Below are 14,655 nucleotides of genomic sequence, written 5' to 3' on the forward strand. Positions count from 1 at the left end.
GGCAAAATGTGTTTTTTCAATGTTTTATAATAATTCTTTTCACAACTCTTCATGTACATAAAATCTCACAGGTCTTTATAAGTTGATAGATTCCAAATGCTGAAAATATATTCAATTTATGCACCCTTAACCAGCAATGATTCATCTAAACTTCTGTTAATGAACTATGGATTTCAGCATAAAATATGGCAATAGTAGGACAAGTTCAGGGCATGTCAGTTATGTTTCAACTTTTATACAGCAGCCTTAAAAATATAGAGAAGGGTGGAATTGTGGTAGACACCAAGCATAATTTTCAGTTATTAAATATTCAGGCTAATGTTAATGGTCATACTCACTCTATTTCGGTGAGCATTGACTGATGCATACCGCACTGTACCTCTAAAACCGGCAACAGCTCGGGGCTATCAATGTAAGAAGGGAGAGAAAAAAAAGTCCATATTTCAGATTAAATCAGTAAATATCGACTATTTATAGAAAAAAAGATGCTACAAACAATTTTGATTATCTACTTTGGAGTTTTTCTTCTGCTGATAATGCACTCCTTTAATATACTATAATGATTCTGCTGCAAGGTAATCCTTGACATATGACCATAATGGAGTTTGCCCATTACAGTTGTATGTTGTAATGATTATAAATGTTATGACCTTTTTTTGCAGCATTTGTTAGGTGAACATGGCATTTGTAAAACAGCTGTGGCATTCATAAAGCACTAATGGCGGTCGTTAAGCGAATGCTGTGGTTGTTAAGAAAATGCCATGATCATTAAGAGAAGTAATGGTTCAATATGGGCCTGGTTATGCCAAAAATTGGAAATGCTGTTTTTAAGCAAAACTATTGTAAAACACAGTCAGGTGATCATAGGACACTGCAAATACAACCATGTTGCTGAGAGCCCAAAGTTCAGTCATGTGACTGTAGGGGGGGGCTGACCATCAGAACTTTAACTTGGGGCTGTAAGTCCCTTTTTTCAAATTGATCGTAACTTTGAGCAGTTGCTAAGCAATCAGTAAAGGACTATCTATAATATATAGTAGTGGCCAAAATTGTGGAAACCTTTTGGGAAAAGTGTATTTTTGAGGTTTGATGACTAATAACACCACTATTTTTTGGGAGTAGTACCATAAAATTATATATCAATGGAAAGATAATTTATTCAAGAATGTAATGCAACATAGTTTGTTCAATTATCTGTACTGTATTCTATGAAAAGTTATAACCAAATAACCAGAAAAAGGAAGCACAACTTGCTAAGGTTGATATCAGGTAACTTTCCTTCATCTGATTGTAGCCAATAAGCATGAGTATTTAGAGAGCCAATCAGGTATCATCTTGTTTTGGCAATGAGCCAATCAGATCACAGTAGGATTCAGTTATTGATGTCATGTATTAAAGCTGAGAGGAGGACATTTGTCAGTGTGTTATGTGGTCGCTATCAAGTTGGTTGGGTTTTTTTTTCCTTTTATTTAGTGAGCTTGTAAAACATAATAAAATTAAAGTAATGGTGCAAAGAGTTGACTGGTTGCCCAGAAAGCAATGTAAAATAGTATTATTAAGAGAACAAGGCTACAGTTATAAAGAAATTAGAAGAAAAATTGGTGGAAACTTAACCAAAAGTGGCATTTCTACTGTACACTTTTCCCAAAAGGTTTCCAGAATTTTGGCCACTACTGTAAGTTGGATTTAAAAAGACAGACATATGTAACTTGATCATAGTTTAAGTAACTTAAAACAATTTTATTTAATCAGATTTTATTCTACTCTTTTGCCACTTTCCTTTTTTTACACAGCAAAATCCAGTATTAGGGTATTTTATGAATGAAATTTGTTACCAGATCTGATACAGAGATGACAAAAACTCTCGACAGAATAGCTTCCAGTGGCCTCTCCCTCCATGCTAGTACCAGGGGACTTCTATGTTTACTAATGAATTCTGAGAGATAGAATGCCAAAATAGACACCTAAAATGACTCCAATTGGACATGCATAAGAGGTCAGGTTTAGGCCTACATAATGGTATACAATAGTGTTTCTCAATCTTGGCAATGTTTAGATATATGGACTCCAACTCCCAGTGTTGGGAATACTGGGGATTGAAATCCATATATCTTACAGTTACCAGGGTTGGTATACAGTATTTATCAGTTCTGAAGATAAATGTTTTGCACTGGCAGTTTTGCCAGCCACAGTCACCAACCACACTTTTAATCAGGGTTACACTGAACAGAATAGTCTCTTTATTTTTGAAAAGTACACATAATACACATCAAAATTTCTACAGCTACAAAGATAAATAAAATGGAAGCACAGTATTACAAAATTATGTCTATATTGGTTCATTCTAATCAAAAGCTTGCTATAATTGCTTAAAGATTTGGCAGACAAAATTTGATACTCAGAAACATTTAACATCTTAAGATGCAAACTGGGCTTCCAACTGAACATCTATTGCATCACAGAATCCACAATATGCTGGCAATGTTTTCTCAAGCTGTTTGACACTTCCACCCACAAAATCTTAATGAAGGTAGCCAGAACTGATGCAAGCAATGGTAATAATTTTTTTTAGAAATATTTAAGAATATTAGACTTTAGGAACATTACTATTAACATTTCTTTAAAACTTCAATTATTGGTTGATAGCATCATATATTAGCAAAATAGTAATATTATATAATCTAATTTAGCAACTCTGAGTGGCATCAACATTTCATTTCGTAGCTGGGATTAATATTTATATTAAATCTTAAAAAGCAACAGTTACAAATATTTTTATGGAACCGGACCAAGAGGCAATTAAAACAGTGCAGTCTTCTTATCTTTAAAGAACAAACAAATTTTAGCAGCTTTCTAATCACCAGTAGGGAAGGTGCTGCTCAGACATTGGGGGGTGGCAACTTACAGATGCATTCTTATGTTTCCTAAGATGGCAGTCTCTAATCAAGGGCACTTATAGCAAGCCCCTCCTAACAGATCTTATTGAGAGAAGGCAATGCCCCAGTTATCCAGGTCCAAATGATAGATGTCTTTAAAGATGGCAACTGAGGTGACCTTGGGGGTCCATGAAGTCAAACAAATAAGTATTTTTAAATTTCTCAGTTTTAATTTCTAATACAGTAAAAATCAATAGATACAAACCACATAAACTAAAGCTCTTGGGGGGAAATGCAAAAGATGTTCTGAAGCCAAAATGTTTGAGAAATACTTATCTACATCAATTTTGAAACATAGTCAACTAAAGAACCCTTTATTTATCCAAATGAACAAATTTAATGAAACGTGACCAGTTTTATTTTGAAATCCTTGGAAAAGGCTGAAAACAAAGGATTCCTGAAGCAGAAATTTTGGGAACCATAGCCCTAAGCTTGCCAGAAATGAAGCCTTGTCCAGTATATTTTAAAAAAGCCCCTTTTAATGTCCATTATATTTATTTTAGATCACAGCATCAGTAATTGTTAATCTCAATTAAATTGATGGCCATTTCTAATCATCTGAATCAGTCAATTCAGTAACTGTTTCTATTATTTCCCCCCCCCCTTTCATCTTCTACCTAAAAGTTTGCCTGTCAAACGAAAATAAACTTTAATATTTCTTCTCAGAGAAATTCTCAGATATTTTGCAACTTTTGAGTTAATGTTTGTCTAAGATTCTGATAAAGACTGCATGGAAATTAACTAAAGAAGATGGAAAACTGCATTCACAATACAGTTTGTAGCTGATGAAAATCAGAGGTAGGTAGAGCAGATAGTCAGGTCATAGGTGGCTAACCTCATGCTCCAAAGAACCCCACAAATTGAAATGAATGCCAGAACCTTGTAAGATCGGTACCAGTTTTGTTTTAAAACTCTATGTAATAAAAATACATGTATTTTTAGTATTTATCAGGTGAAATCTGTTTCTCCTCCTAAACAAAGTATTCAGAAGCTAGGTTTTAACTGTTTTCTTAAGCATCACTTAAGATTCCACACTATGACAATACCTCAGGATAAAACTAGAATATGATTGCATTTTTTTTCTTTACAGTATTGCCAAAATCATATACCATAAACCTGATTTTTCAAAACCATCCTGAAAAATGGATTCATTCAATAATTCATACTGTTAGTCACATTATCACACTGAATTAGGTATTATTTATTTTGAAACTCTGATTAAAATTCCTTACTGGTCTGACATCCCCACATGAATTTGTAAACTGACGTGCCAAGCCAAAATCCAGCATATAACACTTCCTCCAAGTACTAGGAAAGCGTCCCATAGCAAAATTAGACTAAAAAGAAAAAGAAAAAAGTTTATAATGTAGCAATGAAACAATAACATCAGCTTTCATTTCATATATTTCAGTTGTACTTATTTAGAAAAATAGTTGAATTGATTGGATATTGAAATCACAGATTATTATTGTTGCTTCTGTGTTAATATGATACATACACTTAGCTAAAAATAAAATGTATTTTTAAAAATGCAATTGTTCGGATACCATAATTCTATTGTTATTTAGAAGGAAGGTATTCAGCAGGGCTCACTAATTAGAAAGAATGATTAGTCTATTATACAGAGAAAATTAATTGTAAATATTGGATCTAGAATTTCCTCCCAGCTTGAGGAAAAGTGGGAATGATCTATTGATAGGGTTACAGCATTTATCTATCTCCATGGGATCCAAAGACAAAGGCTAGAAAGGATTCTTAATTCTAAAGTTGCTTCCTGTGGGAGGAGATATGCATTTTTCCAGTTTCAGAATGACAAGCCAGAAATAATTCAGTAGAAGAAATAAAATAAAAGAGAGATATGTTATCCTATATCTTGGGGGAGATCACAGAGAACTGTTTCTCTCTCCTCTCAGAATCTTTGTTCCCAATAGTCACAATCCATACAGAAGGAAATGATACAAAGTACAATAATTTCATAGATTTATTTGACAACCCATAACCTGTTGGGTCATCCTTCGAGAGATATTTTCTTAGCAGATTCCTCAATGCCTTCAACATTTACAGAATGTGTAATGTTCTGCTTTCACTGGTAAAGTTGGAATACATTCAGAGATGTATCTGCCTTGACAATAGCTCATGCTGAACAGCACAGCCAACAATCAGCACGGAAAATGTTTTACCACATTTTGTATTATGTCACACACTGTTTTATGATCATTTTTATGTCATAACATGTTTTATAAAATTTTATAAAATTTCAATTCCACAGGAGTCTTGGGTCCTGGATTTTGGGCACATTCTTTAAGTTAGCCCATTTGAGGTACCTTGATTTAAAAAGTCGCCCTATGATGCATCATTTTACCCAGTTAAAGAGTGCAGGAACAAGAGTTTTAATATAAACTGAATCAAATTTCTCGTAAATTTCTTAATTTCATCACAGCTAATTAGAGATACACATCAACCTGATTTCTCCAACTGCTCCAATGTAAGCAGATAAGTTATCTAAATTAGTAAGCAGAATTACGAAAAGTTGTCTTGTAGATTTTTCAGAAAGATTTTCAATGAAGAAAAGAAAACAAGAGAAGCAGCAGGCAAAACAGCAGTAAACAAACTGGCACTCTGTACAATGGAAAGGCTCTACATCAGTGTTTCTCGACCTTGACAATTTTAAGGCATGTGGACTTCAACTCCCAGCATTGCTGGCTGTGGACTTCTGGGAGACGAAGTCCACATGTCTTAAAATTGTCAAGGTTGAGAAACACTGCTCTACATGCATATAGTTCCTGCTTACATGCAGAGCTCCTTTTTTAGTTTCCTATTTTATAACTTAAATATATTGGATTTTGACCAGCATCAGTCTTGTCAAGGATATAACTATAACTTAGAAGACAATTTGGGAAAGTGTCATCTGTCCTTAGACAATTCTTGATGATGAAAGTTCATGTCCTGACTCTTGGCCATCTTATCCATCAGCACATTGCAATAGTCCAACCGTGAGATGACCAGAACTTGAGTGATTGATCGATGAAAGGGCATAGCTGGCACACAACACAAAGTTTCACAAAGCCTCTTCTAGCCACAACTGCCATCTGCTCATCAAACAGTTCAGGAGAACCCACATCCAGTACAACCCCATCCAGAACTAAAGATGTTAAGGTCCCAGAAGCTGCAACTCTATACACTCAAAGCTACTTGGTCTCGCAGAGCAGGGGTTGGCTCAGTTGGCATGCGCCTCGTGCCAAACTTTCTACAATAGGGTCTTAGGACTGGGACAAAAGAGAGGATAACCCCCTGCCTAGTAAAATAACAATTTATGATCTTAGTCATGAAAATTGTGTCTAGGCACAAATTGGTTTAGCCAGATGACGATGAAATGTTATTTCAGGAAGGTCTGGCCCTTGCTCACAGATCACATATTGTATACAGCCCCAAAAAGTGTGTGTTGTCTTGGGCTTTTTTCCATATAAGGTCAATAGAGTGTGCACCCTATTCCCTGACACTGATGATTATGTTCAACTGGACCTGTACGGAGAGACCTATGTCCCTCCTCCCGAATAGAGACAGCCACAACAAAATTCTCCACCTTCAGAACTAGGCATTTCAGAGATCTTAGAGATATGCAATTCAGGAAAGGATTAGAGTTAGGACACCAATAGAGAGGAATGGAATCTGGCCACGGTACTGATCATCTGGCCTGAAGGCTGCCAAGAGTCATGAGGCCTATGGAATTATCTGTTTTTGCTAAATAAGGTCTCTTTCTGTGTCCAGAATGGCACAGAGATGGTACTATTTGAAAGATGTTCTTATTTTCATTGATTGAAAATGCCAGGTCCTCAAGGATTTGCACTGTGATCTAAATGTCCTTTCTTCCCTGTTCAATCTATAGGGATTAGATGAACAAATCATTTAAATAAGAGAATATCTGTATACCCCAGGATTTGAGATAGGCTACAAATATCATGTTGTACATGAATATCATAGAAGCTAACCACAGGGCAAATGGGAGGGTCTTGAATTGGTATCAAACTGGTATCCCTCAGGAAATGGAAGAAATCACTGTAAGCTTCAATCATCTTTTGTACAAGGGTGATCTGGCTCCCTGGAGGAGTGGCAACAGACCCTCCTGTAGTTGCAGGGCTTATGGCCAGTGACATCACAGCTGCAGTGTTAGTTGGCACCTCTGGGGGAGAGAACAAGTTTATACCTATATGAAGACCCAGCCAATCAAGAGTTGCTGTTCATGAGCTTGTTTATCATTTTATTATGTGTTTAGTAAGAGAAAGGACAAAAAAAGCCTAAAAAAAATAATAGCCCTATTCCTAAGTCAAGCGGGAGGGAGACATCTTCTGTAGAATTTGCTGACTTCACTTAAGTAAAATGTTAATATATTCTCAGTAGATAAGACAATCATCTTTACTTTTTTTATATTAAAAATATGTTTTAAGCTCATAGCAGTTATTAGACAAAATAATTACAGATTTTGAGATGTTAACTGAAAATTGATAAAATTGATAAGCTGATAAACAAATATTAGTTTTTAAAATAGACGCAGATATCTTTATGATTTTAGATTAAATGTATCTAGATTAATAAGCTGCTGTGTTATGTTAACAATTACAACTTTAAGCAAATTCTTGGTTTTGATATATGGAGAAACTCACTGGTTTAATATCTCTGTGTAAAAATCCCACCAAATGAATGCTCTCGATAGACTCCAGAATTTGCTTCCCAAGACGTAATGTTGTACTAATTGTGAAAGTCCCTCGAGTTTGGCTTCGACGCAAATCGGCCAAATTCCGCCCCTGAAAGAAATGAAAACAATAACATCCAGATTTTTTTTTCTCATCTTCTTTTGGTAAATTAACATTTAACAGATAAACTAAATGCAAATGTAAGGATAGCGTTTTCAATACTTAAAATATCAAATGATTTTAGAAAAAAAGTATATATTTTGCTTGTTCTTCATTGTTATACTATTTCAGTGTTTCCCAAATTTGACAATTTTAAGGCATGTGGACTTCAACTCCCAGAATTCCACAGCCAGCGTTGCTGGCTGTGGAATTCTGAGAGTTGAAGTCCTCATGCCTTAAAATTGTCAAGTTTGGGAAACACTGTACTATTTTAAAGTCTTTCTGAAGCTTGCAAAGTCCTCTTTCAGTTCTGCCTGCAATGTCTTTCTCTTAAACAACTAATGACTAAAAAGAAACCTGAGATTTGCAGATTCAAAATAAGATAACAAAAATATGAAAGGTTTGAATATCCATTCAAGTCAGTGCTTTATAACACCATCTTTGGCAGAAATAGCAGCTTCCAAATGTTTCCTCTATATTCTTGGTTTTGGATTTTTTTTTCACCTTATAAGAACTCTTCTAGCTCAGAAATGTTCTTAGAACATCTTGTATTCACCACGTTTGAGATCTCTCCACAGATTTTTAATAATATTCCAGTCTGGGAATAATAAAAGTCATTCTATCATTTACTTTCTTCCCTGGTAAGTGCTTCTGTTAAGCTGAACGTGTGTTTCAGATGTTTGTCTTGCTAAAATCTTCAACATCTTTTCAGCCTTAATTTCTTCACTGACTGTAAGTATGCATTCAAATTTAGAGAAAGAGGTTGTCTTTAACTGCACCATGAATAACTTAAGTCAACTGCTATTCACTTACACTTGCCCAGGAGTGCCTAAACTTTTGCAATCAAGCATAGATGCCTTTTCCAGGGAAATTTACTAAGTACAAAATGGTTCCTTTTTTGGTGTCAGTGAACAACCTTATCTCTTCTCTACCCATGAACAAATAAAATAAGTTACAGAAGCTCATTTTAATTGAATGTTTCATAGGTTCTATTTTATTTTATTTAATAATCAGCTGCTACAGCTAATTTTTTTTAGGATGTAGCATCAAAAAGAAGATATTCCCAGTGAATTTTATTACTAATTTTAAAAAATACACGTTAGACCATAAGCACTGGCTAAAGCAGTGGTTCTCAACCTGTGGGTCGGGACCACATTTGGGGTCGAACGACCATTTCACGGGGGTCGCCAAACAAGGCTGTCCGCCATTTTTCCCCCCTTTTCTTTGGCCACGCCTCTGGCACCCGGTGATGTATAAGTGGTTGGGGGTCACCACAACATGGAGAGCTGTATTATGGGGTCGCGGCATTAGAAAGGTTGAGAACCACTGGGCTAAAGGAATCTGTGGTTCCCCTCCTCAGCTACAACTTATAGTAATAATAATAACAAAACAACATCACTATAAATCAAAATTCCTTTGGACATATAGACTAATAAAAGTGGCTGTAATTTGGTATTTCGGTTTGGCTTAATCCCTGCAAGAGGAAAATTGCTAAAAAAAAGAGGCAAGAACAAACAGGAATGGTAATACAATCTAAAGGAATTGTACTTCACTAGTTTAATTATAAATAAATATGTATCTTGTGACTACCTACATCTACCATGGCAGGCATTGCTTTTTAAGGACCACCCATGATAGCCATCTTATGAAAACAGCCATGGCATATTCCCAAAATTCCAAAGTCCAAAAAGAATCTCTATCCCTGGTGTTAGAAAAATGGAGAAATTAAGTGAAGAGGTTAGGATGTAATTTGATTATATGCCATCAAATCTTAAGGACCATATAGATAGAATTTTTTCCATGGCGATTTGTTCCTAATCTACTCTTTTAGGTCTTCCAATAGTGCCTCCTTCAACAGAACCTCTCCAAGTGAGGACTTTGGATTGATTTGTTTATAACAACTACATTCTTCTTCTTCTTCTTAATATTTCCAACTTTGGTATTCCAGTCAACAATTGCAAGGATCTCATTAACTAGTACTATATCATCAATCATTTGATATTTTCAATCCATGTGGTTTCCTTAATAAAAATACAGGAGTGGTTTACCATTGCCTTCCCCTACACAGTATTTATTTATTTAAAAAAATTGTATGGCTACCCATCCTAAAATACAATTCTTGGCAACTCAGGAAAAGGATGAACTGAACCAGAAAAAATATAAAACTGTAAAAGTATGAGTTGATGTTTTTTCCATTGTCACCAGTTTGTTCCAGTGACCATTTATCTATAGCATCTCTCTATATTGCTCCTGCTTGCTTTTCCGGGGCATCTGGAATTTTCACACCCTGGGTGACCCTGCTGAGAATATATACACTTGGCATACTTTCTTGGTGTTTTTCATTCATCCCTCCCAGGAACAACCTCCACCACAATAAGGTAGCCCAGGAGGACTTGGGAAGATTAGCATATAGCAATATAGAATTAGTAATCAAATTAAACCAAAGGCAACCTTTTCTCTATTTTTGATTTAAAAAATATTTCTTCTGAAAAAGAAGTATGAAGCTATTTAGGTCATTTCCAACTTTCTTTCTTTTTTAAAAAACATTATATCCTAGAGGGCTGAAATAAATTTGTGTAACTTTAAGAACAAACTAAGCAAATGAAAGAATAATCAGATTCTTCTAAGTACTTCTTTTTAAACTATTCAAACCTGTAGATTTCAGTCTAATGGGTTAAAGCTTCTTGACTTCTGAAGAATATATATAATTCCACAATTAGCCAAAATACTTGCTTAGTCTTTTTATACATTAATAAAACTCATGAGATTAAAAATGTAATGGAAATGCATAACAATATATAATTTGTTCACAAATAGATATTTTCAGCAATAAAGCTGACCATCAGTGAAGAATCCAAACTTATTTAAACTGGATAATCTTACAGAAAATCAGACATATTACATATTTGAATTTCATTTGCAGTTTTCCCACTTAAATAGAAAAACATATTTTTTGTATGTGCAAGAAGACAAACATAGAGATTCATTAATAATTGACATAGAGATAAAAGTAAAAAAACTCACCTGCAATTGCATGACCACATAATTAAATCTGTCATTTCTTCCACAGCCTACGAATCGACAAATATGATCTTTCCCTGAGAAGGAAACATTTTATATTTGTTCATTTTTTTTCACCAGCTTAAATCCAGAGAAACATAATAGTATATTTGTTCTTGACCAATCTTCCAGAAAGATTTTTATTATTATTTTGGAGAGAGAGAAGGAGCAAAAGAAAGATTTAACTTATGAATGGTTTGGGTTATAGATAAGGATAACTTCAAATCAGGATAATCTCTTGCTTACAGAAAATACCTCTACCCAGTTTTCTTTTCTACTTTTTGCCTCAGTCTTTAATGTCATTTCTTACCAGTTCAAGAAACATCAGATCTTAAGGTTAAATTATTAGACCTAAAATTAATCTCTTTCTGAGAAAACTCTCTAAATCTACATTTTTATTTCTATGGGAGGCTACAAGGCGACACTCAAGTCATTGTTGAGGAAGCTGCAGAAATTTCTGTTTTTTATTACGTATGTTTAAAAAATGCCCAGCTTCCAAAGTCTCTGGGCACTTTACACTACAAAAAGGCAGAATTATAACACAGCAAATTATATGTGTTCAGAAAGCCATACAAAACAGCATATAACCTTACCAACCGCCCTACCTCCTAGGAAAATAGTCAGGTTTTCAATGTCTTTTGGAATGCCATCTGGGTGGGAGCCATACACATCTCTGAGGGGATCCTGTTCCAAAGAACAGGGGCTATGGCATAGAAGATATGCCCCTGGGTTCCTACTAGATGGCATTATTCAATTGAAGGGACTTGAAAAATATTCATTCTGCTGGCTTAGAAATAGGAGCACTCAAATAACCAGGCCATACGCCATGAAGGGCTTTATAGGTAGTAGCCAGACCTTGAATTGTACCAGAAGCCAACTGGTAACCACTGCAGCTTTCAGAGGAAGTGGTGTCACACAGGCATACCATGTCATATCCATTACTGCCTGTGCTGATGCAATCTAGACCAGCTATAGCTTCCAAGTGGTTTTTCAAGGGTAGCCCCAAGTTGTGTGTACTGCAATATCCCATTCTTGAGGTGACTAGAGTGTAAGTCACCATGATTACAATCTGTTCAAACATACCCATGTTCAAATAACTTTCTGTTACGAATATGGCACTGTATTATTATATGCAGAATAGCTTTTACAAATTGTTCAAAAACTGCAATTGTTTCTGAATAGGTTTGAAAACTAAAAAAGTAGTATTTTATAAGCACTATCCATTTGATTGGCTCCTGGCCAAGCACCTCAACCTTTAACATTTTAAACACCTTAAGGCTTAGGCTACCTGAAAAGATACCTTTCCCTGTATGTTCCCACCCATATCTATTACTCTTTACAGGGTCTCCTCAGTGCCCCACCCAAAAAAATGATGCAAAAACTGCTAAGGAAAAAGACCTTCTCAGCAATGGTAAACAGACTAAGATATATACGATAATTTATTCATTGTTGCTCTTCAAATGATTTTTGGACTATTGTTTGGGCTTCTCTGGCTTGTTCTGGTTCTTGCTTAAAATATTTTCATTTTATTTATCTCCCCTAGAGTTCTAGATAGTTTCTATTTAATAACTATTAAAACATCAGGAAATAACCATTGTTCTAGAAATATTTAAGTCTTGAGATAATATTTTAAAAAAAAAATACCAGATGAGATTACACACTAAAGGCCTCCCTAAAAGGAAAGTCTTTACCAAGAGAAGAGGTTGCAGAGTTTTGATGCAGGCCCTGAAAAGATCCTCTTTCTAACCACAGGCCAACAGATTTCAAGGGTTATTGAGTCATACAGAAAGGATTCCAAAGATGATGTCATCAGGCTAGCAGAGATAGTATGGAAGAAAGCAGAAGATTCTCATCCTGATCCTAAAATATTAAGAAGTTTAAAGATTACTAGAATTTTAAACAGGAAGCCAGTATACCTACTCTAAATTAGGATAGCACATGTTCCTTATATCCCACCCATTAATAATTAGGATGCTGCTTTTGGACCAATTTAGATTTTTAATATTTTTCAAGGGTACTGTACACAGCACAAACCACATCTATAATCTAATTATGTTGTAATTAATGAACCTATCATCCTGGCTAGATTTTGAATGTGCACGGAGAGAAAGGAAAAACCTGCAGCAGGCGACAGAAGCTTGTAACATTCCCTGCCGGCTTCCCCATTGACTTTCTCACATGATTGCAGGACACTTGGCAACCAATCATAAATTCAAACAGGTTGCCCATTACCCAGATCACAGTCACATGACGGTAGGGAGGGGGACATTTTATGACGGCCTCCAGAAATTATCGGTGTTCTGACACTGGAGGTTTTTAAGAAGAGACTGGACAACTGTTTGTCTGAAGTGGTATAAGTTTTCCTGCCTGAGCAAGGGGTTGAACTAGAAGACTCCAAGGTCCCTGCCAACTCTGTTATTCTGAAGTGCTCTATGGACTCTTTCCAAGTGTCATAACTTTGAATAGTCATTAAACAACTGGTCATTAAGTCGAGGACTACTTGCATTCCTGTACTGATGTTGCTGAGAACAATTTTTTCCTCCTATATTATTTTCTCAACTATTTCCAAAATTATTGTTTATGGCATAATAAAAACATTTATTATAAACATAAATGTAAACTCTTAGAGTGATGGTATCAGTTATAAAAAGTAGATTTAAGAGAAAACTATATTCCGATGCAATTTGAGTTAGACAAATATTGAAAAAAAAATTCAAGGATGCAAAGGTTCCTCATGAATATTTACTGCTGTGTATGCATTAACTCAAGAACACTGAGTTTCTCTCTTAACTCCTCCATCCCACCATGTGTAACAATGATGCTACAAAAACTGGGGGGGAAAAACAATTTACACAATATCTAAAATATGCTCTTTGCTGAGAATACTGACAGTTGAAATAAACACATTTGTGGAACCCCTTACACTGAGGAAGCCGGTTTAGGATAATATGTATCAGCAACCTGGAAGTAGGATGTAATGATTTCTATGTATACAGAGAAATTTTCTTCTTACTAATACTAATCTTCAGGATAATAAAATACAGGTAGTCCTTGTTTTACAACAGTTTGTTTAGTGATCATTCAAAGTTACAACGGTACTGAAAAAAGTGATTTATCTTTTTAATAGATATTTTATTAAGTTTTTATAGTTACAATCTTTAGTGCTTAATAAGCAACGTGTTGTCTGGGTTCACATATTTGACATTAATAGTAATATAACTTCAATTCCTACTCTCTACTCCATTTTTCTAGCCATTTGTAAAAATTATCCCATGTTTGAAAATATTCTGTATCTTCTTTCCCTTTCATTTTCAATGTAAGCCTATCCATTTCCACACAGTCCAAAATTTTCCTAATTATATCTTCTTCTGTTGGTGTTTCTTCTTTTCCAATACTGTGCAAATGTAATTCTCGCTGCTGTTAATACATGTAATATTAAATATATACATTTTTGTCATAGTTCTCTGTGATTATATCTAGAACAAATAGTTCTGGCTTAAGATCTACATGATTTTTTAACATTTCTCTAACCACATGTGTATTTTTGAGCAAAATATTTTTCCTTTAGGACAGTGATGGCGAACCTTTTATAGACTGAGTGCTCAAACTGCAACCCAAAACCCACTTATGCATCGTTGAGTGCCAGGTGGGTGTGGCCTATTGGGTGGGTATGGCTGCGGTGGTAACGGTAGACTGGGTGGGATTAAAAAGTTCAATCAATTCCAACTTTGCAAGATCTTTTTTTTCCCGCGAGAAGTTGAAATTGACTGATTGAACCTTTTTTTTTTTTTGCACACAGCGGAGGCCTA

General features: G+C 35.1%; 1 protein-coding gene across 4 annotated transcripts in view; it reads right to left on the minus strand.

Annotated features, from left to right (window-relative positions):
- Positions 1-14,655, minus strand: part of TTBK2 (tau tubulin kinase 2) — a 78,734-nt gene that overhangs the window by 35,809 nt on the left and 28,270 nt on the right. For 3 of the 4 annotated variants that reach the window (XM_039328985.1, XM_039329229.1, XM_039329063.1), the window contains exons 4-7: positions 10,811-10,884; positions 7,598-7,738; positions 4,169-4,273; positions 339-404 (exon numbers count right to left, since the gene is read on the minus strand). In XM_039328985.1, coding sequence (XP_039184919.1) covers positions 339-404; positions 4,169-4,273; positions 7,598-7,738; positions 10,811-10,884 — 386 coding nt within the window. Of the gene's footprint in view, positions 1-338; positions 405-4,168; positions 4,274-7,597; positions 7,739-10,810; positions 10,885-11,451; positions 11,694-14,655 lie in introns of those variants that run through there. The other variant, XM_039329149.1, reaches the window with a different exon arrangement.

Source organism: Crotalus tigris, unplaced genomic scaffold (genome assembly GCF_016545835.1).
Source record: "Crotalus tigris isolate CLP2741 ecotype Arizona unplaced genomic scaffold, ASM1654583v1 scf7180000017545.3456711, whole genome shotgun sequence".
In the NCBI taxonomy this organism is placed as follows: Eukaryota; Metazoa; Chordata; class Lepidosauria; order Squamata; family Viperidae; genus Crotalus; species Crotalus tigris.